Raw genomic sequence first — 27,380 nt, 5'->3', positions numbered from 1 at the left:
TAACATTTCGCGGAAACCCGAATGTTTCTTTCAAACTTGTGCACGAAGGCGGAGAGAAAGAGAAAGGGAGGTGAGCAAGGAAGCAAGCCGCGAGCCGCACGCGAGGAGAGGAGCGTCGCCCGCACGAAGAGGTCGTGGAAGAAGAAGAGAGCACGATGATATTCCCTGTTTTGGTTTCTTTACAATCTTTGTTTTGCTTTGCAATGTAGGTTAGAAAGTGTTGGTTTCTCTTCGATCTTTGTGTTGCTTTGTGTTGCTTTGCAATGTAGGTTAGGAAGTGTTGAAAGAGAGAGAAATAGAAGTGAGTGTTTTCAAATTTTTTCTTGTGTTGGTTTTTATTCTTTGCAATGTAGGTACGAAAATGTATGTGTGTGAGCATAGTTTAGAGCCGACCTCAAAGATAGATAAGTTTAGAGCCGAATTCAAAGAGATAGGTATGAAAATTTAAAAAAAAAGACCTGAAATATATATAGTGGAGTGGTCCCAATATACAATATAGAATCATTATTAAATTATCATTCCATTACATCACAGTCAAGATGTCTAGCACTCACGACCAACATGGTGGTGATTGTGAGGCTTGGCTCAATCAACGTGTCCCCTGTCCATGCACGTAATGCAAATTGGCCATTCATCGAAAACGTCGTTTGTCCATAGAGCATGTGCAACGGTATGGAAAGTTTCGAGTTGAGATAATCGACCAAGCAGTCTTGAATTACGAGATTGCGGTAAGTTCTCTCTCATTACTATATGACATGTAATTGATTTAAGTATAACAGTTTGGGGTTATCTTAGAAGTTAGCTTCTTAATGTCCTTTACAGGGTCAGGGCCATGTCGATACATTGCAGTCCGCAGATCTCTTGCGTCCAGTAAGACGGGTTCGTCCGCGCTCTATACAAATGCCGTCCGAGATAACTGTCTCATAGAAGGTGATAACTCTCAACCCCCTTCTATGGGTGAGAATGCTCGAGACATGGACGATCCTCCTGCTTTTTTGGAGCCCGAGTTAGAGTACATGATCGAATCATTGCTTCTGACAGACTCGGAATCCCAAGATCCTTTAATTGCGAAGGCTACCATTCCACTGTATGATGGGAGTCGGTATCCCGCTTGAAGACACTTCTTGCATTGTTGAGCATACAAACAAAGTATGGATGGAGCGATGCAAGTGTGACAGAGCTATTCAGGTATATTATGATATGTATGATTCTTTATTGAAAGCCATTAAAATGTGCTATGTAGTACTCTAATAACGTGCTTCATTGCAATTTGTAGAACGTTGAAATCTTACATTTTGCCTATCCAAAACACGATGCCTGAGTCTCGTGATGATGCAAGACAAGTGCTGCGAAAGGTAGGCATGGATTATAAATGCATTCATGCTTGCCCCAATGATTGTGTTCTCTTTCGGGGAGAGTTTGAATTGTTGGCCACATGTCCCAAGTGCGGTGCGAACAGGTATCGAAATGACTTGCAAGGACAGACTGTTCCGCAGAAGGTTTTGAGACACTTTCCGCTGATACCGCGTGTTCGTCACATTTTTCGGACCAAGAGTTTTGCAAAGTTGACTACATGGCATGCGGAAAATCGATCCACTGATGGTGTACAGCGTACACCAGCTGACTCAGAAGCATGCCATCACATTGACGAGACTTTCTCTGACTTTGCAAAGGAGGTGAGGAATCTACGATTCGGTCTTGCCATGGATGGGGTAAATCCTTTTGGTTTACTTTCCACCTCCTATAGTGTATGGCCCATGGTCCTTGTTAACTACAATATACCGCCATGGCTTTCCACTAAGAAAGGACACCTTTTGCTCAGCTTGCTTGTGCTTGGACGATACAAAGTCAAGAATATGGATGTCTACCTCTCTCCACTGATTGATGAGCTAAAGGAGTTGTGGGAGGGAATTGTAGTGGAGGACATGAGCAAACATATTGGTAGGTGATCTGCAACTATAAGGGAAAATCTTATGTGGACCATGCATGACTTTCCAGGTTATGGAGAATACTCTGGTAAAGTGTGTTTTCTTATTTTGCTAGTTTTCTTTGAGCGATGTTGGTGTTATGACATGCCTTATTGTACATGTGTGTTCTGCAGGGCTAGTCACGTCAGGTTACCATGCATGTCCTCTGTGTGGACCAAGATTGGATTCTCGTATGTCAAAATCTATGAAGAAGATGGTATTTGAGGGACATCGGGCGTTTTTGCCAGAGGGTCATGTCATGAGAGAAGGATTTCTTGGTCGCCCTCCTGCGAGAATGAACACACTGAATTGGTTTGATCGCAGGATGGTGGACCGAGACTCACTTCCCAGTGGAATGCGACGCTTCTCAATTTTCTATGAGTTGACTTATTGGAAAAAACTGAGAATTAACCACCTTTTAGATCCCATGCACATTTTTAAGAATGTGGGTAGCTTGCTATGGGACCACCTCACTTGGCAGCGAGACACACTAGGAGCGAGGATGGATTTGAAAGCAGTGGGAAAGGTGGAACCATATTGGCATGTAAGTGGCGTCGACGGTTGAGTGCAATTGCCGCGCGCTCCTTGGGTTTTGTCTGGCAATAAAGTGCGATGAGTAAAGAAAAACATCAAGTCCTTTCGCACGCCGAGTGGCCTAATGCGTTCTCTCAAGACAGCATTCACAAAGGATGACCAACTGATAGGACTCAAATCCCATTATTGGCATAAGATGTGTCAGGTGTGTACGGTATGAGGCTGCGTATGGCATGATTTTGCATATTAGATTTCAGAATCTCCATTTGTTTATACACATGATTAATTACATGATTTTCACAGTTCGTATTACCGATCGCAATGTACGGAGAACCATTTACAAATTGTTCGAGTTGGTTTAGTTTGTCTCCCAAAAAGAGATTCACACATCATCGATTGAATCCGCGAAATGCATGGCAGTAGAGACTGCTTGTCTTTTGGAGAAGTATCTTCCCACTAGCATGCTCATGATACAAACCCATATTCTAGTGCATATTGTAGATGAATTGCAGGTTGCAGGTCCAGTCCATAGTCGATGGATGTTTTTCCTTGAACGGTTCATGAAGACCTTAAAGGGATTTGTGCGACAACAGGCTCGTCCTGAGGGTAGCACGGTTGAAGGTTGGTTAGTGTCGGAGGCCTTGGTGTACATTTCTGAGTGGTTGTCCATTGTGGACCGGGACAAAGGCTTGATATGGTCACTTAAGGAGGATGACCGTCTAAATGGAGATGTCCTAGTGGGAAACAAAATAGAGAAGAAGATGGATGCATCCATGGAGTCCAAGGCGAACCAATTTTGTATGCTGCATAGTGCTACGATGGAGAAGTGGCTGCAACGGTATGAGGATGCTCGAGCTGAGCGAGAGTCTGCAAGATCTAACTTTCAACAGAGTATGCGGCAACGGCCCATTCGATATCCGAAGGGCTTAGAGGAGATGCCTCTACTCATGTCCACTAGATGGCTACATGAGGCCCTAACCAAAGCATCTCAAGATGGAGAAACAGTTACTGAAGAAGAGTTGGACTTCTCACATGGATGCAATCCCAAGGTATGGATGAAATCCCAAGGTATGCAATCCCAAGAAATTACAATCTATACTGCAAATCACAACTAATATACTTGTTCTTCTCCCAGTATAAGGTCCATAGTGTAGCATGGTCACGTGGACGACATTTCAGAGTAGAGCACATCGACAAGTTACACTCGACAATGGACTGTGGAGTGATGGCAATGTTTGAGCAGGAAAGCCAGCGACGTGCCACAGATCCAAACCGTGTAGTTGCAGAGATGGAGTACTTTGGATGTTTACAGAGTATCCTTGCAGTGGACTATCGAAGTTTCTCCGTGACCATATTTGATGTGCAATGGTTTAAGGTTACTCTTGAAGGAGCAAGTGCAACTGTTTGGCGAGGGCCAAGTGGCTTTGTTGAGATCGACTCAACGAAGAAGTGGACCGATTTGAGTGATACATTTGTTTTGCCAAATCACTGTGAGTAGGTAAGAGTCCCTAATACTTGATGCGCTTTAGCAATCTCAAAGTGGACTTTTATATTAATCGTAATATGGATCAGGTCGTCTTTTTCCGTAATCCGCAACAACCTCAATGGTGGTATGTCATTCCCATGACATCTAGGAGTATCCCCGTGTTTGCCAGAACCCCCGTACCGATCGTAGAAGAGACACCTTTAATAGCGGCAATGACAGAAGGCATATAAGAAACTAGGATGAACCGCTTAGAGGACCAAGACATCTCACCTATGGAGATAGAGGATGGGTTTTTTGAAAATGAAGCAAAGTCCTCATTTTGTGGAGAATTTTGTATAAATCTCCTGGTGTATATTGAGCTATGTCAAGATGAGATTGTGGAACCCTAAACAAAAGTGACTCGATCAAAACGTTCCTCCCACTACAGCAATGCTACTTTTTGCAAATCGGTTAGGATAGTTTGTATGTTTTTGGAGTATCGTGTTTTGCATTATCTAAATTTTTTAATTATTTTAAAACGAAGTCTTAGTTTTATTATGTCTTGCAATTCATTATCTAATTGACTTATTTTTCCTTGTTTGTGCAGGTTTAGGATTTGGGTACGGACGGCAGGATGAGTCGCAATTTTACAGATGACGACATTGACGCGATGCTAGCGCGTTTCTCATTGGAGCAGCTAGCACGAGTCAAAGATAGAGCCGATGCACAGCTTTCCCGTTCCACCTCAGCACGATTGGCAGACTCTACACAGTCCGATGCTTTGGTCTCCAGTAGACGCAGTCGCAGGTCTCGCTTTGCTTCAGAGTCACGTAGTCGAGGAGGAGGCAGCTCCTGTTGTGGGGATACAGATGCAGTCTCTCCCACTCGCACTGCCACCAGGGAGTCAACACTGTCTTTCATTGGCGGTGGCGGGCAAGACGTCTACTGCTCCCACTCCTTCACGCACCCCACCGATCACTCCTTCACGCACCCCACCGATCACTCCTAGGGGCGACAAGAAGTACACGAAACCCACTCCTCCAAGCATGTATTTTCACATCCTTTTGCGTAGTAGCACTTATCAATTCAAGTTGTTTTTGACACATTTGTATTAATGTCATGAAAGTATCCGTTTGCAAAATCTTGCAGGTTACTCGTATCTCATAGATAAGGCCTTTGGCCATTTATACATGAATGATGATGGAAAAGCTGTCATCTCTAGGATGCATGAGTTGTGCCAACAAGTATTTTGGCACAACATTACAGACAAGTGGAAGGAGATCCCAGATGCCAGCAAGGAGTACATAATCGATACATTGTATCGAGAGTTCCCTCAGCCCTCTAGCAATGATAGATTTTCGAGAGGGTGGATGATGACGCGTATGCGTGACTATCAGTTGTATAGGCGGTCTGATGCACGCGAAGCAGTCAAGCAGGGCAAATCGAAGTCGGAGTGGCTGGATACAGAGGACTGGAGTAATCTCCAGATGAGGCGACATCCACTCCAAACAAGTGGAAGCAGCAGAAGGACGCATCAAAGGCACGCTTGGATGCAGGATCGGTGCATCATCTTGGTAGTGATGGACACGCAACATTCTTGGCAGATTTCGTAAGTATTAATAGAGTAGAGTACTCTAATTTAATGACATCCATGTTGATGTACGTATTTCGAACATGAATCTCAAGTACATTGTTTTTCAATGTTTGTGTGCCACAGTAAGGTTTTATGAATCGCGACCCGACTGCACTAGAGGTGACATACGGGGAGAAGCATGGCTTGAGTGCCCTGATTGAGAAGCTCTATGCTCGCGGAGGACCGGTAAGTAGTAATAAATATCATTCTTAATTTGAGAAATCTATCATTATATGTCAGTTTGTATTTGGCACTCACAATTATATATGTATTTGTTGTTGCAGACTCCCTTCGGTATGCCACTACAGCGAGAGGAGTTTTCTGATGCGGATGAGTCGTAGAGAGCAGATTAGGCTACATAAGATTACTCCCCATCTTGTATTATGTAAGGCCTTATGGCCTTTATCCTCCATATGTAATAGCTAAGTGTATATGATTCGGACTTCTATGTTGTAGCATGACTTCATATTTGCTTTGTCGCAGTAGCACTTCTCAATTTAAGTTCTGTTATTTTCTTTATCAATGCAGTGCACATTTGTGTTAATTAATGTCATGAAAGTACTTGTTTGCAAAGTCTTGTCATTATTTGGGATCGATTGTCTAACTTCTTTGACAGCAGGAATTGTCTCTTACCCCTGTGTGGCTGCAGCTCTACCATAAAAAAAAATTTCTGCAACCATCAATATCAGCGTCGGAAAATAATTCTACAATCGTCGGTATTAGCGTCGGAAATTCCTCTGTAACTCTCGCTATTTTCGTTGCTATACTGACGAAATTAGCGACGAAAATAGTAAGGCAAATAGCGGCGGTTTTGTAGCGACGCTAATACCGACGCTAATAGCGACGACGGTGACATTTTTTATATATAAAGAAAACATCGTTATAAACGTCGTTATAGCATGTATATGTTGTAGTGAAATTGATAGAGTATTGAAAAATTGAATTGTTCACAAAAGAAAATAGAGAAACCAAAAGAGAAATGTGAAAAGAGAGATCATAATACCAATTGGGTAGAATCTCCCTCCATGCATTGAGAATGATTTTTTCAAAATATATATTTATCAATTTCGTTAATATTATGCTTGAAAATAGAATGATACATCTATACTTTTTGTTTCTTTTCTCATGAATGACTCACCTTTTTCCAATATATAAACAATATCTAAAATTACAAACAATATCTTTGGGGCTTAAATAAATATGCCCAACACTAAGATTACAAAATAGAAGCATACAAAATATAAAATGTCTTGTATACTAAGCGCATAATTATTTGAATTAACTAAATCAATAATCATAACTTTACGTGAGTTCAAAATAAGGGGTTCTAAAACTACTATTATATATATATAATTACATATAAAAATATATTATATAAAAGGATTACTTATAGATTGAATAAAAAAAGATTGTATTTTATTCAAAAAATTTTTACAGACAAGGATATTTATAAATAGGCCTTGAAAGCACGTGATATATATATATATATATATAGTGAACCCCCAAGGGTGTTTTTAAATAGGCCTTGAACATATTTAATATAGAAGGTTTACAAATAGGGAAAGCCCCATGCTGCACATGGCCAAGCATTGGTATCATCTTGTCTTTTAAAAAAAAAACCATTTCACAAAGAAATTCAAACATCTCTTGTTGGGAGTGTGATAAACCTATAGTATGGTGGCATGGGTTTTTGTCTCCATGGATGTCTATGTGCTGTGACGACCTCACTACCTCTACTTAAATTGATGCTATTGCGTCATGGTCATTTCACCATGGAACTACTCACTATGGACTGTATTTGTTGGTAGTGTTAAGATATGTCACCAGGGCTTTCTTTTCTAGTGGGGGGGTGCCTTTTAGTAATGTTGCAGCTGGTCCTCCATTAGAGCTTATATTGCATGCTTGCAATCCTGGCGCCCACACGCTTAGAGTTGATCACATACCTACATGTTGATGTTGCTGATGAGGCATGGTGGCTCCTCTCTGATCGCCAGCCAGCACTGGCATCGCAGTACCAGCCGGAATTAGTAAGAAACGCGAGCCGGCACGATACCAGCTTGCTGAGACTCCTTCATCATCAGGTACAGCTACCCATCTCATCATCTTTCTGATCTGCGCAAGACGTCCCCCCAGGCCCGCTGTGAATAGCACCGCAGTACCTGCAGAAAACCGGCTTCACAGACCTTATTGGCCATCAGCTTCAGCTCCTCCATCATACTCCACCTTTATCACCAGCTCCACAGTATCCGTTTTCCAAAATATCGGCGATATCCCCTCCATGCAGACCAGATAGCTCGTGAAGCTCCTCCATCATACTCCACCTTTATTACCAGCTCTGCTCCTCCATCATACTCCACCTTTATCACCAGCTCCACAGTATCCGTTTTCCAAAAGATCGGCGATATCCCCTCCATGCAGACCAGATAGCTTGTGAAGCTCCTCCATCATACTCCACCTTTATCCCCAGCCCCACAGTATTCGTTTGCCAGAAGGTCGGCGATATCCCCTCTATGCAGACCAGATAGCTTCGTATTCCAGCTCCCACTTGAGTAAATTGCTAAGGTGAAACGTCAGCTTTGCATGGTAATATGTCTAACAGAGCTCATTGTTCCAGCTCCCACTTGAGTAAATGGCTAAGGCCAAAACACCTGTACATGATAAGATGTTTGTACCCATAAAAGCATGCATCCTTTTTCTTATTTCCCCTTTCTTTTCAACAATATTTAAAGGGATGCTCACACTCCAGCTATGGTTGCATAGCTTGAGGTTGCTCTATCAATGATTTTAACAATGCTAAAATCTTTATTCAGCACCCAGTCTAATGCACCATGACTATGTTCCTGGTTCATGGCTACAGTCGGTACTCTTATGCATGGCTTGGCAATATACACACCCTTGTGCACTCACCAAGGTTGCAGAAATGGAATAATGGTAGGGCAATCCATGTTTGTCATCAAAGCAACATGAACAAGGTATTAGATATGGAATCTATGTTTGGCATTGCAACAACATCAACAAGGTATTAGGTATAATGAAAGGGATGGCAATCAAGTTGCTCTATTGACACCTACACATATGACAATATGTAGTAGTCCCTATTAATCATCTACTTGGCGAGTTATGCAAGGAGCAAGCACCCCATCCTCTAGTCCATATCTTCTTGCATATCAAATTCTCTTACTCGTTGTTACTTTACTATTATTGTTTCCCGCAATGGTGTTCTCTTGTATACCTTCTATTTTTTAGCATCAAACAATTTAACTTTTTTAAAGTACTGTTACTCCCTAGGGTATATAAAGATTATTTTTAGTGAAAATTGTTGCTTCATATTGCCACTTCCTTGCTGTAACACATTATAAGATCTTCCCATACATCATGCGCTCAAGATATGGATCTAGAAATTAAGGACATATTGTTTATTATTTCCCTTGTATATAAAACTGAAGATACTACACTCAAAAAAGGTCACATGTACATGTTAGATTAGTGTATAGGCATACTTTTTTAATAGAACTTAGTCCATGATCTCTGTGTGTGTGTTCACCATTAATATGAATTTGTAAAAGTAAAAGTCTAGCTCTTTAAAGACTTATATTAATGAGTACAAGCTTACACATTTTGGCTAGAGTTTATAATAGCTTTAATCAACCATCACTCATGCACATGGAGTTATCCTACTTATACTATAAGAACTATGTAGGTATCAATTATAAGTGCTCTCTCTCTCTCTCTCTCTCTCTCTCTCTCTCTCTCTCTCTCTCTCTCTCTCATTTCAATAATTATATAAAACATTTAGAAAATAAACTTATCCACTTCTTTCAGCCACTCATTAATAATTTATACTTAAACAGATGTCTTATCTGTTGGAGCTATATATAGCTCACCCTATCTAGACTAGGTCTCACCTATATATATGTAGATTGTGATCAATATGATGTAGTCTTTGGGAGTGTACATGGTGTGTCTTTTGTCTCCCTATCGCATCTCTACATATCTTCTCTCTCTACATCTCAACAGGGTATTAGAGCTATCATGATCGATTACAACCAATTCCTTGAAGAAGATAATTAAGAAGTATATATATATACTATCTCTTCAATTATTGATTCATGTTCTTTTCATGCTTAAATTTGATGTATTGTATATGTTATAAGCATCTTATGTTATGAATTTTAAGCATAGAAGAAGTTCACTCGATCATTATCGATCATCATTTAGATCGCAGATATAATGAATTGCAGATATGCCTTGCTTGGACACCCTAAAAGTTTCTATTTGGGAAACTTTTAAGGAAATGCTTTCTCAAGAAAACAAGTTTTTGTCATGTGCTACGACTCATAAGCTTTCTTCCTATCAAATCCATGCTCAATTTGGAGTTATGTATCAAAACTTATGTGAGTTCAAGTAAACTAGAGTTGAAATAGGAAAACAAACAGGACAATAGCTTTTCGTGTAGACTTCTAGGACATAGGTTTCATCACGATTATTTACTCTTGCATTTTCATGTTTTTGCCAAAATTAGCCAGATCATCATCCATTCTTGGCCAAAAAGTAAAGCAATAACATTTTGAGTGTTGTTTATATTTCTTGTCTATATTGGACCAATTTTTTCTCTCACACATTTTGTCTATTTTGGGTTTCTTTATTCTTATCCACATTTCGCCTATCTCGGGTCTCTTTCTTTTGGAGTATGCTTTTTGAAATAAATGTCTTTCCTTATAGTATAGCTTCTGTGTATGATTTGTTGTGCTACACTTTTGTCTCATCGTTTTGTACATGGCGTGCAAATTCTGTGATCTTATATTGTACGTATTCTTTGAGCCAGCTATGTTGAATTTTATAATTGTCAATGGATTTCCTTTAGGATAACGTTCAGTTCCTCACATTCAAGGACAAGGATTCCTTGGGTGGAAAGTAGAGATGCTGCTAATTCTTGAAGGCGATGACTTATATGATATTGTTCTTGGTAATTATAAATGTCTGCCGCCTCAACCAACTGATCAAGCTCATGATAATACCTTTATAATTGAATGACCTATCTTTGAAGAATGGTAAACTCTTTATAATGAGTGGGTCAAACACGACAAAGCGGCTCGTCAGTATATTCTTGCTACTCTTCAAGAATCTCTTATGCTTGATGTATGTAATCTTTCAACCTCACAAGCTACATGGAAGTATTTGATAGCAAATTTTGAGAAGAAACCTATTTAAAAAATACTTTATCTTCATAGTCAACTTAGTGAGTTACAATACAACATCGGAACTTCTATGACAACACATATGGAATCGTTCAAGAACATTATCGCTTAGCTTGCTATTGCTGGTAATGCTATTCCACGAAAGCAATTTGTAACACAGCTTCTTGATACTGTAAAGCATCCTGCTTATGATAATATTGTTACCATATTATCTAACAAAGATGGGATCAATTTTGATCAAGCTTGTATATCTTTGATTGAATATTCACAACGACATAAACAACGACACACAAATAAAGAAACAATTATGATCTCACAAGAGCATACACAACCACATCAAATCGACCAAGATTTACTTGCTCGAAGGCGTCCCTTTCCACACTCTACACGTAGGAGTCATCGTGGTGGTAATTTCTCTCATCTCAAGTTTCCTAACAGACATTGTTCTTATTGCAATAGAAGTGGTCACACTACAGATGATTGCTAGGTAAAACAATATGATGAAGAACATAGTATTACAAATAAACAACCGCATTTATCCAGAGATTATTCTCCTTGTGATTAGTGCAAAAAGAGTGATCATCCAATCCATCTATATTTCAAGAGGCATTTTGATTCAAGTCATGATAGAGCATATGTTACTACATACGACAACACTACTGAAGAAGCAAATTGTGTGAGTTATTCTATCTCTTCAGAAAGGATACTATGATATTCGTAATGGATCTCTTTTTATTATTGATTTTGGTGCTACAGGAAACATGACATATCAGTCCCAATGGTTACATAATTATCATTCTATTCTTATCAAGAAATTAGTTTGTCTTGTTGTGATGGCATGACCTATCGAGTCAAAGATATAGGTGATTTATATATCGATACTCTTCGTTCAACAAGAATTCTCTGTGGAGTTTTACATATTTAGTTGCAAGACTTGTGGATCTTGGTCTCTTTTTCGTGACCATGATACCAAGTGTTGCATTGAGAAAAGATGGTCAAACCATAGACGTTGCTCCTCGAAATGGTAATCCTTTTTAGTTATCTTTAAATGAAGATGTTGCAAATGTTGTTACAGCTCCTAGCGATATTAATAGCAACATATGACATCATCACTTTTTTCACTCTAATTTTTCAAAGCTTGTCGATATTTATCGATGCGACCTTGTTCAAGGTATGGAATTCAAAGCTCATCTACATACGGGTATTTGTAGATATTGTGCACTTAGAAGGCATTTTTGCAAACTCTTTTCCATTTCCATCACAACTCATTCTAGAGATTTACTTGATCTTATTCACACTGATATTTGTGGACCTTTTTCTCCATCAAAATCTAAATATCGGTATTTCATGGCTTTTATTGATGACTTCTCAAGATACACCACTATTTTTCTCTTGTGACACAAATCAAAAGCTTTATCTGGTCATTGCATCAAGAAACTTCGCAGTGACAATGGTGGACGATACATTGCAAATGACTTTGATGATTATTGTAATAATCAGGGTATTCATCATGAATACACAATTCCCTACTCTCGTCAATAGAATGGTATTGCTGAACATAAAAACATGACTATTCTCAATCCCATGCGATGTATGCTCATTCATTATGGCTTATCTCCATGTCTCTAGGCTGAAGTAGACTTAACAGCAATATTTGTGCAAAATCATCTTCCTACAACTGCTCCTTTTGGTAAAATACTGATCACTACTTGGATAGGTGAAACTCCTTTTGTTTCATATTTTCAAACTTTTGGATGTATTACTTATATTCCTGTACACAAAGAGACTTGCTAAAAACTTGATCCTCTCAATTTGAAAGTTATTTTCATTGGATATTAAAGTTTTTCTAAGGGATACAAGTTTTATGATCCATCTTCCAAGAAGGTAATCATAAGTCGTGATGCTATTTTCAATGAGCAACTTATGGCCAGTACATGGTCTCAGGAGGATACTGGGCAAACATGATCACTGGAGGACATTGATGATACAAAGTCATTACTTACTTATTTCATTTTCTATATGATGATGAACCTCTTTCACGAGATAATATTGACTCTTCAAATCAAGATTCACAACCTGCACCTATTATTGCTAATGATGACATCGGCATTGATCTTTATGTTGATCTTCCAATTGATAATGAGCATGGTACTTATCATGTTTATGATGCTAATATTATTGAGAATGCTCTCAATATTTGTGAAGACCCTGTCTCTTATAGCGATGCCATGTCATCCCCACAAAAGAAACAATGGCAGGAGGCCATGGAAGCTGAGTATGAATCTCTTCTCTATAAAGGTACATGGGTTCTAACTGAGTTACCACCTGAATGTACTACTATTAAATGCAAGTGGGTTCATAAGACTAAAACAAAAGTAGATGGAACATTTGACAAATTCAAAAAGACTAGTTGCCAAAGGTTTCTCACAAATTGCAAGAGTTGATTATCAAGAAACTTTCTCACCTATTGTTGTTCGTATTACTAGTATTCGGATCTTATTATTAGTTTTTATTATTGAGTTTGATTTGTAGGTTCACCAAATGGATGTGAGAATTGCTTTTCTTAATGGTGATTTAAAGGAAGAGATATACATGGAGCAACTAGAGGGATTTGTAGTCAAACATAAGGAAAATCTTGCTTGCAGACTTCATTGGGCACTCTATGGTCTCAAACAATCTTCACGAGCTTGGTATCAAAAGATTGATCTCTTCTTTACAAAACAAGGTTTTATTTCTTGTTCTTCAAATCCTAACTTATATGTGAAATGATGAAATGATAGTTTTGTTATTATTACTCTATATGTGGATGATACCATACTTGTTTCTAACAATCTTAACTTCCTTCAATAAGTAAAGAAGGTTTTATCTTTCATTTTTGACATGGTTGATCTTGGAGACATACACTCATGTCTTGGTATTCAGATTCAACGCTATCAAGAAAAGGGTGTTTTATTACTATGTCAAACAAAGTTCATTGAAGATACTATTCAGAAGTTTGGTTTGGATTCTACACATCTTGTTAGTACTCCTTGTCTTGTGAGCTCTACCAAAAACTCTCACTTTCTATAGAATGATGGACAATTAGCATTACATCAACCTTATGCTAATCTTGTTGAATGTCTTCAATTGGTTAGCTTAAATTCTCACCATCAAATTATTTTTGATGCAAATTTTCTCGGGAAACATCTTAGTTCTCCGTGCCTTAAACATTATGGACTGCAGCTAAATGAGTTTTGAAGTATTTGAAAGCCCGGGGAGGTCAGTCATAATTATATGTATGTATCATGTGGATTCAACATAAGGGATTTTTAAAATACTATTTTTACACTTTTTTTAAAACATATAGAAGGATCCCATATAAAGGGATTATTTACATATTGAATACAAAAGGGATAATGTTTTATTAAGAGACAATTCATAGATAATGACATTTATATATAGGCCTTGAACGCACATGATATAGAGAATATACATATAGAGAATTACCCGGGTTTGAAAGGCACTACAGATTTTGGGTTGGTTTATCGATGCCAACAAAACTCTGATTCTCTACATTCACTTCAACTTTTAGATTATACAAATTTGGATTGTGCAAGCTCTCACTTATTTATGTGTTCTATAAGTGAAAATTGTTTCTTTATCAATGGTTGTCTTATTTCTTGGACTAGCAAGAAACAATGTGGTGTTGATGTTTCCACTATAGAGGCTGAATACGTAGCTACACCTTTAGTGGCTCAAGAGTTAGTATGGCTTTGACAAGTTCTATCAAATATTGGCCATCACTACAAGATACATGCCTCATACCGACGTTCAAAGCGACGAATACTATAGAGACTGAATGTGTAGCTACACCTTTAGTGGCTCAAGAGTTAGTATGGCTTTGACAAGTTCTATCGAATATTGGCCATCACTACAAGATACATGCCTCATACCGACGTTCAAAGCGACGAAAATGTTTATAAAAAAATTTGCCTCCATCGTCGCTAAAAACGTTGATATTAGCGACACCATAGAATCATCACTATAAGCATCGCTAATAGCGATGCATGCAGTAAAATTGCAACGCTAATAGTGATGGTTAGAGAGAAAAAAAAATTGTGGCAGGGCAGCAAGCTGCCCTGCCACAAATAGCACTACGTGCTTTATTTAAGCCATACAAAAGAGTTATAGTAAAGTGTAAAATGCTCGTCAAAATGAAGGCAAAGTGTACTTAAATCCATAAGACTAATACATAGAATAAATACAAGATCGCATTATGAAAGCGATGCTAGATAAGGATGATAATAACATAGTGCATAGAAAATGACCACATAAATCACATGACTAAACAAGAAGAGGATATGCGCTCCATGGATTCAAGGGGAGCTATAGATCCTCCCCATTTGAAAGCTTGTCCTACTACAAAGGAGCATAGAACGAACTCTACAAAAAAAGAAACAACTACACATTAGTCCACCATACAATAATGCATTTTAATTAAATTTAGTAACTACGGACAAGAAAGATGAGTGACTTATTGGGCCGCCGCATGCATACAATCGGTCGATCAATGCAGTGAGACCATGTCTCTCTACATATCGAGTCTCTAGGTCGGTGGGATCGTGGTGTGTAATGGAGTGCTGCAAAGAAAATAAAATACAATTGTTAGAAACACGATTGTCAATACAAGTGATATTGCAAAAAAATAAGCGATAAGAACAAAAGAAAAACTTAAAAAATCCTCCAGATAAGTCTTGTGGCCCCCACTCCCAAGATGATGGACCACCCCTGTCTCCAGTCATGCCCTCGCTGCCTCGCGTTGTTGTCTCCAACATCTTGGAGAATCTGTAGCCTCCTCCCTAAGTCAGTGCCAATCATGTACGTCTAGCCACTTAGGCTTTGAGGCCCCACTCTTAAGTGCCTTGCGTATGTCCGATCGTTTGTGTGACATGTACGCATGCATGTACTTCATCATCCAACCTGTGGAAAACCTACATATGTGTTGACAATATATTAAAAGAACAATGGAAGGTTGTTACAAGCTACTTGCTTTAGTTGCAAAAGGGTTGAAATAAAGGGCTATTGCATAATATTGTACCAAGATATCATTGCATGCAAGCCACAACCAAGTGTGATTTGTGGATTCAAGAGGGGAGCATCCTGAGAAGAGGATTCAAAGAAGGAGATATGACAATATGAATAAGAAATTTGTTGCTTTAATGTGTAGCCTACATGGCATTACTTTGGAAAGGCCCCATATCATCTCTTTACAATGAACATGCCATTGAGGTCAACCAAATTGATCAAATATGAATCAGGAAACATTTTCCATTTTTGTTTGAGCAATAAGGGATGTACTTGATAATCCATGAGGAATTTGCTCGACATATTTCTCTTGTAACCATTGGGGTAAGAATGTGCAAAGGAGAAGAAACTTACAGAGTAGATGTTCATCACATATACACACATATTTACACACAATCATAGAGAATGTGAGATTTGAGCCAACAGAATGGTGATTGAGGTCGAAAATTAGTACATTTTTATGAAATATATAAAATCCTTCTTGAGGAATGTTTTTTGATTGGTACTTCTCAAGTCCATATTTGCTTTAGTTAAATTCATGAAGTCAGTTGCAAGTTCTTAGGGATGATTCATGAGTTTGGTCCTTGCTATGATCAATGGCTTGGGGCTTGAATCTTCTTTTGATGTTGTATGTTCTTCCAAATGCTTCATATGCTTGAGAGCTATTAAATGGTTTTCTTGGAGCTTTGAGAAACTCTTATTTAGACCATCTTGGACATTTATGAGTTTCCACATGTTGGGAGTTCAAAAGGCCTTGGGTGCATATCACACACTAGAGGCTCTTGAATCTCCATATACATGTTATCAATGAATCCATCAACAAATACATATGAACATGCCTTCTCTTTTAAAGTCTAGCACATAGAAAACTTCTTATACATACAATTGTGTATCTCATCAAACATAAACTGAGCCTCACTTGCATCCAACACATGCTTACCATCACCAAGAATAGTGAAGGAATCCATATCTTGAAGCATCTTAAAATTGCCTATCAAGGCCTCTCATAAAGCATGCAAAACATTTTCCATTTGTGGAGCATCACATCTAACATCCTCTAAAGGCATATCCTTGAGCTTATGAACTGTCTTAGAAATGACTTTATCATCTTGCAAATCATGTGCATCCAACAAGTCACCAATCTCCGTTTGAGTCCTTGCATCAAGTAAAGCATGATCTTCATAGACCTCTTCAAATAATGCATTAAGAAAATCTATAGGTGCAATGACTAAATCTTTTAATACAGGATCTTCCAAGGCATCCGTGGCTATCTCAATATCAAACAAGAGCTTATATCCCAGTTGTTTCCCCTCTTGGTTGCTATCATCTTTTTGCTCTTGCTCAATCTCTTCCATAACATGCTCGGGAGGTGGCTGATTTGTAGCTTTAGACAAATCCACACTTCTTCTTGTTACTTCCTTAGATATCCATGCATTATCTTCATCTCTCTTTTGTTTCTCTTCCACAAGTACATCCGTGTTTTGTCCTTTTTCTAAACATGCATCTACCAATGATTTTGAGCCAGTTATGTCACGAATGTCTTGCCTTGCATGAGATATTTCACTATCAATAGCTTTTCTCTTTTTAGTTGCATGCAAAGCATATGTCCACATTTCAGTCTTTGGACCAACCATAACTTTGGCTAAGCATTCTATCCAACTGTAGACCAAAAGTAGAAGCATGTACTGCCACATAAGCATTTCGGACAGTCAAGTCTTCCAACAACTAATTCTGTATACCTCCCTTTTCAAAATTCAAATCAAGAGGTAATCTCATTTCTTGTGCATGGATCTTCCCATCTTTCCAAAATATGAGCTGTCGTGCCACCAAGGCCTCCTGATAGGCAACACAATCCTTTCTCTCATGCAGCAAACTATCACACCACATACATCTTTTTTCTATCTTAGTGGGGCTGTTGTCCCTCCCCTTTCCTCTTGTCCTTTTTCATCCAATTTTGTGACCTTCAATTGAAGATCTTGCATGCCTTTGAAACAATTCAATTTTCTGACTTGCAAGAGCTTGTTGTTCTGCAAAATCTAATTGCTCAAATCGACTTTCAAATTCTATTAATAATTATGTAGCCACAAGACCCTTATTGGGTTGTGAAACCCACTCCTGAAAAGTCTTGCGTGTAATCAAATTGGTGTCTTCAATTTAAAATTCTTCCCTGAGTGTCTTCTTGAAAGCTACCTAGTTAGCATCCTACATGTACAATTCAGTAATTCACGCATTCAGTTCATGTAGAATGATCCAAACAAAATACTAGCAAATTAGCAAAGTTTATAAGAAACTTGGTATCTACTTGACCAAACATTTAGCAAAGTCTATAAGAAAGTTGATGCAATGTATCAACTTGGGTGGAAAAATTAGTAAAATCTCTAAGAAGTTGATGCACTATATCAACTTAGCTAGAAAATTGGAAAAATCTCTAAGAAAGCAAGGTCCACATTTAGATGAAAGCAATGCTCTTGTTGATATAGAGAAGAGGATACATCATCTAATTCAAAAGGTGAATAGATAGAAGCTAGTAATACATGTGGTGGTGCAATACAAGAGGAACCTCTTCTTCTTGAAATATAAATCATTTTTTCAATTAGTATAAATTTAGTAAATGTTTTAAAATCTCACCAACATATATATGTGGAGTCTCATAATGAAGAGTAAGTAAAATACATGTATTTCTCTTATGGTCCCCTTTTAATATTTTTTTGTAAAATCAAGGTATTTTTTAAGATGATAAATATGATAATATTCAAAAAATTTAATACTTTTTATATCATTTTTTCAAAACATTGACTCAAAAAATTGTGATTTTGAATAACAATATGAAAAATGGTAGTTTTAAAGGAATTTTTCGAAAAGATTCCAAATGTTTCTCCTAAGACGAAATATTACCCAAAAGGTTTGCAAGTGTGTTGGTTTAAAAAAGACCCAATTTGATGTGTATACTTGGGTCTTTGTTCTCCTAAAGCCCATGCACATGAATGGCAAGTTTAGCATCTCATCGACATATACATAGAATCTATTGTGTTGTAATACCTATTTTCTTAGTGCGTAGGATCTTGTGAACGACAAATTTTTCCTCATGTGCATTGGATTTATGTGTTATCTTTGCATAATGCCAATGTGTTTGCCTCCTATTTGTTGAGACCAGGTCAATAGTAGTTGTAGCACACCTCCTTACATGATTATATGTGCAGGTAACAAAATTGCTAGTAAATCCAATTTTCTCACTTGTTTCTATGAGACAAACCTTGTGTATAAGGCTATGAGACTTAATAAGAGGGCTCTTGCACAATAGAGTCATAGCCATGTTAGGGCTCTCACACAACGGAGTCATAGCCATGTTAACAAGAGAACCATGTACTATTTCCACACTGTCAAAACAAACCAGTTTTGCTCATTCACACAGTGTCCTTTGCACTATTTTTGAGATTCAGTAAGTAATTGATTGGAAACAAGTGGTGAGTAAGAGCTCGGGGGGATCACTCATGAATATATGTATATATAACATGAGTTCAAAATAAGGGGTTTTTAAAACACCAGTTATATACATTTTTTACATACAGAAGGGTGTCATATAAAGGGGTTACTTACAGATTGAATAGAAAAGGGTTGTGTTTTATTCAAGAAAAGTTCACAGATTAGGATATTTATAAATAGGCCATGAACACACGTTATATAGAGGATATATATATATAGTGAATCCCCTGAGAGTAAGAGTTAGGTGTCGATTTTACTTGCACGAGTTTACATAATTAAGTTTAATAACGTGTGGTTGGTATCTATGATCACTTTTTACTTTACGTCATAACTTTAGAGAGTTTATGAAGTACCTCTAAAAAGTGTACTACTCCATGAACTTGGAGAAGTCCAAAGACTTACCAATCATTGATTGGTAACTTTAGAGAGTTTATGGAGTACCTCTAAAAATTGCGATACTCAATGAACTTAGAGAAATCCAAAGACTAAGCAATCATTGATTATAGGAAATCGTGTTATCTCTCGTGACACCTTTTTCTTTCTTTAGCTCACCTCTCTCTCTCTCTATCTCTCTCTCAATGGCTCCCTCATGGCTCTCACCTCAAGCACTTGTCTCCTTTTTTGGTGCAAGTGGGTTCCTTATGTAGTCAATGTGCTGGTGGACCTACTGCTTTCTCTCTCACTATTACTTGCTTAAGTCTTTTTACTTAGGTGTGGCATGGCCTTGAGTATGATGCATAACAAAGTTTTGGGAAACTCTTGCTATTTTGAAGAAGCTTCCTAAACGGAACATCTTCCTGTAAAATTCTCGGCGAAAGGCTCGAAACGCCGCATGTGAACACAACGCAGGCGCATTTTGGGCAATTGGCGGGGTTAGAAATGCCCCTGCATGAAAGCCCTCTAAGACTGAAACTACGTAGCCTTACAGCTGAGGAGAGTCTCGTGACAAAAGATGATTTGTGTCAGCTTTTCACGGTTTTCATGCACAACGTTGTGTCTAGTCGCCGGGGTGATGTGGGGTCCGGCAGCCTTTTCAGTCCAGGCAGCGGCTACGTGTCCGCTGGTGGCTGCGAGCTGGCAGCCTGCAGGCCCACAATCGAGGGCCGTTCACACCAGTGCACAGGACTGGCCAACCTCTCTCAGTTAGTCTTCGTCTTTGACAGAAATCTTGCGCAGTGACACTCACATGCGAGCGGGCGCGGATACACACGCGCGCTCTCTCTCTCTGATTCTCTCTCTCTCTCTCTCTCTCTGTGTGTGTGTCTGGGTCTTGACTCTTGTGTCTGTGTGTGTGTGATATATCTCACGAGACTGTGAACGGGCGGGCTATATTTAGATTTACATTGATTGTGAGAAAGCTCTCGTGCACCGGGGAGGTAGTGGAGAGGCAGCCCCCCTCTCTCTCTCTCTCTCTTTCTGTGTACAGGAAGGTGGTGAGAGCTGGAGCCTCTCTTTAATTCTCTGACCCCTCTCATGCAGGAAGGTAGTAATTAGAGACTGTCAAAGGAATCCTCTAATCTCTCGCTCTCTCTCGCTCTCTCTCTGTATATACTCACAAGTTACTCTCTCTCTGCGCCATGGACCCCGACTCCTTCCTCAACCTCCTCTCCCCTGAGCTTGATGAGCTTGGAGACTGGTATCCCTCCCCCTCCTCCTCCTCCTCCCCCCCTTCTTCCACTTCCATGGCCGATGCCATTGCCCCTGCACTACCTGAACATAATAACCATGCCCATGCCTGGATGAATCCCCCAAACCTCGCCGCTTCCCCTGCTCCGCCTGATCACCATCACAGCCCCGCCCAGCATGCCCCCTACAGGTCTGTCCTCAAGCTCTCGGACGTTGCATCCGCCCTGCTTCAAGGCTTCTCTCCTGCCAAGCCCATCAATAAATCTAGCTTGATGCAGAACTCCACCTGCAGCTGGCGTCCTTTCTCCATGCCTAGCCCCCCTCCCCCAGCCCCCCCTGTTCTTAGCAAGCACGGGCATGCCCTCTTGCCCGAGGGTACACACAAGAGATCATCAGCAGAGGCCAGTTCGGTACATAATCATACTGGAATTAAGACGAAGATGGTGGCCAAGCCCTTGATCACCACCATCTTGCCAGTTCCTGCAGCAGCCTCCTCTCCATCTACCCTCGCCCCTGCACCTTCTCCTGCATCTAATTCCCTCCCTGCCACACCTTCTCTTCATCCCCTCCTGCCCGAAAAGAGGCCAAGCAAGCGCATGAAAACCAGCAGCCTTGGTGCCACCAACACCATCTCCAAAGACTCCAAGCCCTTCATCCGAGAAGGCATGTCACAAAGAGAGGTTCATATCTACTCTGAAAGACAGAGGAGGAAGAGCATGAGGGAGTCTTTCTCCATTTTGCAGTCACTGGTACCCAAGTTGAAGCTCAAAGTAAGATGAGACAACTTGACTGAAGCATCAAGGATTAAAATTAAGCACCTAATTACGTGCATCCAATGGGCTTGGGGGCTTTAGAGGCCTGCACTAGTGAGGACCTTAGTTAGCTGCAAACATATGGTATGGGGTGAGCACACATGTTAAACCCACCTGGGTATGAGCAGAGATCACATGAATTGTATGTGAGCCTCAAATGAGGATATATGTTTCATTGATACCAATCACATGGTTTGATTAGACATGAATTCAACGAAAGGGCTGTCGCATTAGCACTGATCACCCCGGGTTTGAGCACAAATGTAAATTGTGTGTCATTGACGTCAATCACATGGTTTGATGGAATTGAGTGATTTCAAAGACTTTGAGATTAACACCAGTAAAATGGGCTGGGTTTGAGAATGTAAATACACATGTTACATAGGATTCTAATTACATGGGTTAAGTTTGAGACATCATGATTTTGCTGATAGATTTTTGAGTCCAGTAAGCAGATCAGGGGAATGAAGGTGTATCTAACAATGCTGGTGGTGATGTGATGTGGGCAGCACACAGACCGGATCACAGTCTTGACAGAGGTAATCAAGTACATCCGGAGTCTGCACGGAACATTGGAAGAGCTAGAGAGGAAGAGATCTGACATAATGTCCCTGCTGGGCATATCAGAGGAGGATGTGATGGGGCTGGGCCCTCACTGGTGGAATGGCATTCACAGCTACAACAAGCCCAGCTGTGGTGATGTGGACTCGCAGGTCGAGGTGGCTGTTCGCGTGTGCGGCCCCGGGGTCTTCATCACCCTCAACGCGCCCAAGCGCAAAGGGGTGTGGTCAGGGGTGCTCATGCTCTTGCAGAAGTACAATGTGGAGGTTGTGAATGCCACACTTGCCACTAGTGGGGACAACAGCTTCCACTGCATCCATGGCAAGGTAACATTAATAGGGATGTTTGTCTATGTGATGGTTTTGCCCTTGTTTTATGTAAAGAAATTCGATCGCGTGCTGCCCACCTGCCTGCACCGTGCACAGCTGCGTCTAAGGTCTCACTTAGTAGCCATATCACTTCATAACTGCTCAGGCGGCATGCCCTCCTGATTGATATCCAAGCAAACCTCCATACCTGGCAAAACTGCTAATGGCAAGCAAGCTTAAGGCGAAATGCAAACTCTATATATTGCCCCGGAACTGTGCACAGCAAGCGCTAAAGCAAGCTCAAGGACTAATGCTGCCAATTCTACATACCCCAATTAAGAATAGCAAGTGCTAAAACCTATCAATGGATGCCGTGTGCTAAGACCCTACTCATTCACTATACTCTTTTACCCATCCCTCACTCAGGCTGGCGGAATCAATCTTTCTGATAATTAAGCGCAAGAGATTAACATTGTTAGGTCTTAACTGTGCGAAATTTGATTGGTGCAATCAGTAGATATTGGAATCTCTACTTTCTGCGCACTGCAACCACGGTATACTTGATTGTCAGCCGGTATGCAGGCCGACCTACTAGCAATAAGGAGTAGCCCAGAGTACTGTAGTACTAGAAAAGGTATTCTACGGTTCAAGACTGCACGAACTCATGTGCACGTGAGAGTGCACGTGAATCCCTGTCCATTGCACATATTAGGCACGTGATCGAATAATAGTGGCATTAAATGACTGCGGTCGTAAGTGACAGATCTTGTGGAGCGTAGTCTGCATTGCACGTGGCAAGAACAGCACGGTTCACGGCAGCACCTGCGGGCATGGCTTTATGACCGGCGGACACGTGGCAATGATTTTTTATATATTTTATATATTTATATATATTGGAGATATTGATGTGTGTGTGTGCATATCTCTCTGTATCTCTCTCTCCAGAGGACCATGCACACCACAAGAATCTGGCAAAAGGCACACATGCACGTTACATGATATCATAGTAATTATTATCAGTATATATGGTTGTCTCTAATACAACACAAAATCCTTGTTTCTGAGGTGGAATCTGCAAAGTATATTAAAGTAGAGGAAAAGAGAGTGTATTTTTCAAAGAGCTTTGTTACAGCGATAGCATTGGTATTCTTCACATTATGTGGATTTTATTTAGGCCTTTTGCTATTGCATTGTGTGCTAGTTATGCAAAAAGAAGGCAAATTTTACTCACTTCCATATTCTTTTTTGGCATGCCAAGCAATGCTAAACAACGTCTCTTTGTGTACCTTTTCCTAAGGCCTTTGCCCTTTCATTTCTAAGATATCAAGAAAAAAAATCCGCAAGTGCAATGTATGGATTTTAGATTCAAGGCAACTCTAGCATCTAATTCTTACACGTCACTACCTTAGCAAGTAAATTATAGTGCTTTATCACAACAGGTGTTTAGGGCTCCAAGTGTTTTATTCTTTTATAGATATGTAAATTTAGAATCCTATTTTCCTCATCACTATAAAGCCATGTTGACCTTTCCAAAAACAAGATCAAAAGTGCCACAATACTAAACTTTGGTTATTTTTCCAGGTAGATAACAACTCATGTATTGAAAGTATGGACTTGCAAGATAAGCTTGAAAGAGTAATTTTGAAGCAACTGAGCAAACAACACAAGAAAAATTGATGGCTTTCATTATACATGAAAGTTTTAGACTCCAAGCTTAAAGCATTGGTTGTTTATATGGACAATGTTGTATCAACAAATGAACTTATGTATTTTGCCCCCAATTGTACATAGATGTAGAGAACATTGTAACTTTGATCATCTTATTTCACAACCATGGCTATTCTTGTAGTGATCTTGTAAAAATAACTTCACATTAAAGTACGAATGATGACGAATGGTGAACACTTGGTATTGAATCCAAGCCTCATGGAAAATTATGAATGACAATGAAAGTTCGGTATTTTTATACTAAACATTGATGCGAACGTATGTGAGAGGAGAAAGGCTAACATAGCCCAAAGCTTTATGAATTAGTATCACTAGTCTTTTGACTTTTATGAGAATTTATTTAGAGGTATTTATAAATAGTGAAACTTTAAATTAAAAGTCCACATTAACCTACCCCAACTCATCTTAAAGAAGACAATAAATAAGATTAGAGTTTGGAGGAATCCATATCCCACGCAAATGTACCTTGTCATAACAAAGTAAATATAGTCTTACAAACGGTTACCTTTTCACAAGCTATATGAATTAAAAGTAATAAATAAATTGAAATAAAGATTCTAAGTATAGTGACCCTTCAATATGTAGATTTAGGTCCATACATATCTAGCACCATTGAGTAAACATATATTACAACTACTTGATGATATGGAGTAGCATCATGCATCAATCCATGTCTTAGAAAAGATTTGCAATGCTTGAAGATTTTTTAGCCACCATGTTAGGATTTGTGAGAAAAGAAGAAATATCTAAATATTGACTAGAAAGCACAAAAAGCAACATTGAGAAGAGATGAATTGTTTAGTCTTAATATTGTTGCATAGCCTTTAGTAAAAAGATAGTACAAGAGACCACGTACACCTATTACTTTGCAAACAAATTTCCTTGATACACATCCTTGTGCTACTATGTCCCATCCCCTATGCATGAATGCTTCATATCCCATTCCTACATTAGTTGAGTTTCATCTTCTTTACATGTGTAGGCACAATGGAGGTTTTGATCCATAACTTTCAGCACCTTGCTTCTTATCATCCCTTCTTCAACCCCAAATGAGGAAATGTCTCCCACTCTTACTTGGTTTTGGCTTGGATATCATAAGAAAGTACATAATGTAGGTGAAAGGAGGCATTGAAATCTAAATTGCAATAAACCATGTTCCCTATTATCTTTTCTTTTCATTTTTTCTCAATATTAGGAAAATGGATTACATCTTAAGGAACTCAAACTTCACGATTGTATAGGCCTCAAATATGTTGTTTATGTTTTCTATATAAGAAATATAAATGTTAAGCCCATGGGATTTGTGGATATTCAATCATGAATCTAGCTTAGTAGGTCATATAATGTGTCTTCTGTATTTTAAGAAATGAGCCACAAAGTCCATGATAGAACATCAACACCAGCCTTGGGAAGAACAAATAAACAAGTCTAAATAATAACACCTCGATATGCTCTCAACATTTGTAACTATCCATTTGTCTTCTTCTCCACATTTTGAGACAAAAGAGTAGTCTACATAAGCATTTGAGTGGGGAAGAGAAAATGGATGTAGTGGTATAGCAACATGAGAACATTGATATAAGTTGCAATAAGCTATTTGGAGCCTAAACTATTACCTACAAGAAGCTAGATCTTGGGTATATACTCTAAGAAACTATGCTTATAACATGCATTCAAGCCATATAAACAAACCCCTTATATACATAATTGAGGTAATTCAGTACCTCCAATGTTGAAGTTGCAATGTTAATTGAAGTATTTCTTTATGCACACTTTTCTCTTCTTGAATTTAACCATCTATGTGCAGAAGGTCATATATAAATGCAATCCATATGCATTTATATGTCACATAAATTAAGAATATATTGTAAGTTAAATTATGCGTGAAACATTTATGAAATGTGATCACCCTAAAAGCTAGATGATCCATAAAGCATTACTTGAGCAAGGGCATCAACCTAGTAACTGCTTACTTTTAGGTTATGTCATAGCAACTTGGAGAACTTTGGATAGAGTTATGGGAAGTTAGATGGGGCTCCAATTGTAAGCTAGATGACTAGCTTAGGCCCTCAATGTAAGCAAACTACCGTGTTCATTTGGACCAAGTACTACTTTATTACGTTAGGGGAGTGGTATGTTGTAATTTAGCCCACACCCTTGGGCATGAGAAACAAGGGCATGAATGCCTTATGTTTTGATGACTACTTTGGGCTTGATCTAGAAGTTACCAAACCATGATCCACAATGTATTTTTGTAAATTTTGTATCAAGATGTATTACAAGCTATTGTGTTGCCTAATCAAACTTCCAATCAATAAATATATTTTCCCAAAGATTATATTATACTCTTTGATCACCATTCTAAAAATAAGCATTTTCTTTAAAACTCTATTATGCTATGTTGTAAGCTAAACTTGATTTGCACATGCTTTTGGTATGTTCACTCACTCATTGTTTCTTTATTATGTCATACTCAAGATATGTTATTCTTGACCAAAGAGGTATGTTGCATCATGTATAGATGGCTCCTTTGGTTTTTATCAAGAAGTTATACAAAAATCATGGTCCACAAGGTATCATAATTTCGTAAATAAGGGCATAAACACATTATTTATAGATGACTCCTCTAGATTTTTATCAAGTTACACAAAGACCATGGTCCACAAGGTATCTTAAATTTGAATCAAGATGTATTACAAGCTATTCTAATGCCTACTCAAGCTTCCAATCAATAAATAAATTTTCACCAAGATTCTATTGTGCTCATTTATCACCATTCTAAAAATAAAAATTTTCCTTTAAAACTTGATTGTGTTATGTTGTAAGGTAAACTTGATTCTCACATGTTTTTTATATGTTATTTCATTCATAATTTGTTTATTATATCATACTCAAGCTATATTATTCATGACTAAAGGGGTATGTTGTATTCTAGCACACACCCTTAGGTATGAGAAACAAGGGTATGAACACATTATGTTTAGATGACTACTTTGGGCTT

At 38.9% G+C, this 27,380-nt stretch overlaps 1 protein-coding gene and 1 pseudogene across 2 annotated transcripts; one reads left to right on the top strand and one right to left on the bottom strand.

The window, feature by feature from the left end:
* LOC148017242 (pyruvate dehydrogenase E1 component subunit alpha-3, chloroplastic-like) overlaps positions 1 to 8,013 on the bottom strand; it is a 41,169-nt pseudogene extending 33,156 nt beyond the window's left edge.
* Positions 8,014 to 20,527: 12,514 nt separating this feature from the next.
* On the top strand, positions 20,528 to 26,688 carry LOC148017241 (uncharacterized). Of its 2 annotated transcripts, XM_087662834.1 has the most exons (3): positions 20,531 to 21,740; positions 22,292 to 22,669; positions 24,233 to 26,688. In XM_087662834.1, exons 1-3 carry the CDS (start codon positions 20,922 to 20,924, stop codon positions 24,326 to 24,328), a joined length of 1,293 nt encoding a protein of 430 aa, XP_087518960.1. In that variant the 5' UTR covers positions 20,531 to 20,921; the 3' UTR covers positions 24,329 to 26,688. The 2 variants fall into 2 exon arrangements, with proteins under 2 accessions (XP_087518959.1, XP_087518960.1); XM_087662833.1 differs by lacking the exon at positions 24,233 to 26,688 and having other exon boundaries at positions 20,528 to 21,740; positions 22,292 to 24,226.
* The last annotated feature ends 692 nt before the right edge of the window (positions 26,689 to 27,380 follow it).

The sequence above is a fragment of the Lygodium microphyllum genome, chromosome 22 (assembly GCF_053477565.2).
Source record: "Lygodium microphyllum isolate KBCC chromosome 22, Lygodium_microphyllum_v1.1.10, whole genome shotgun sequence".
Classification (NCBI taxonomy): Eukaryota; Viridiplantae; Streptophyta; class Polypodiopsida; order Schizaeales; family Lygodiaceae; genus Lygodium; species Lygodium microphyllum.
This window is presented reverse-complemented; position numbering and strand designations above follow the sequence as displayed.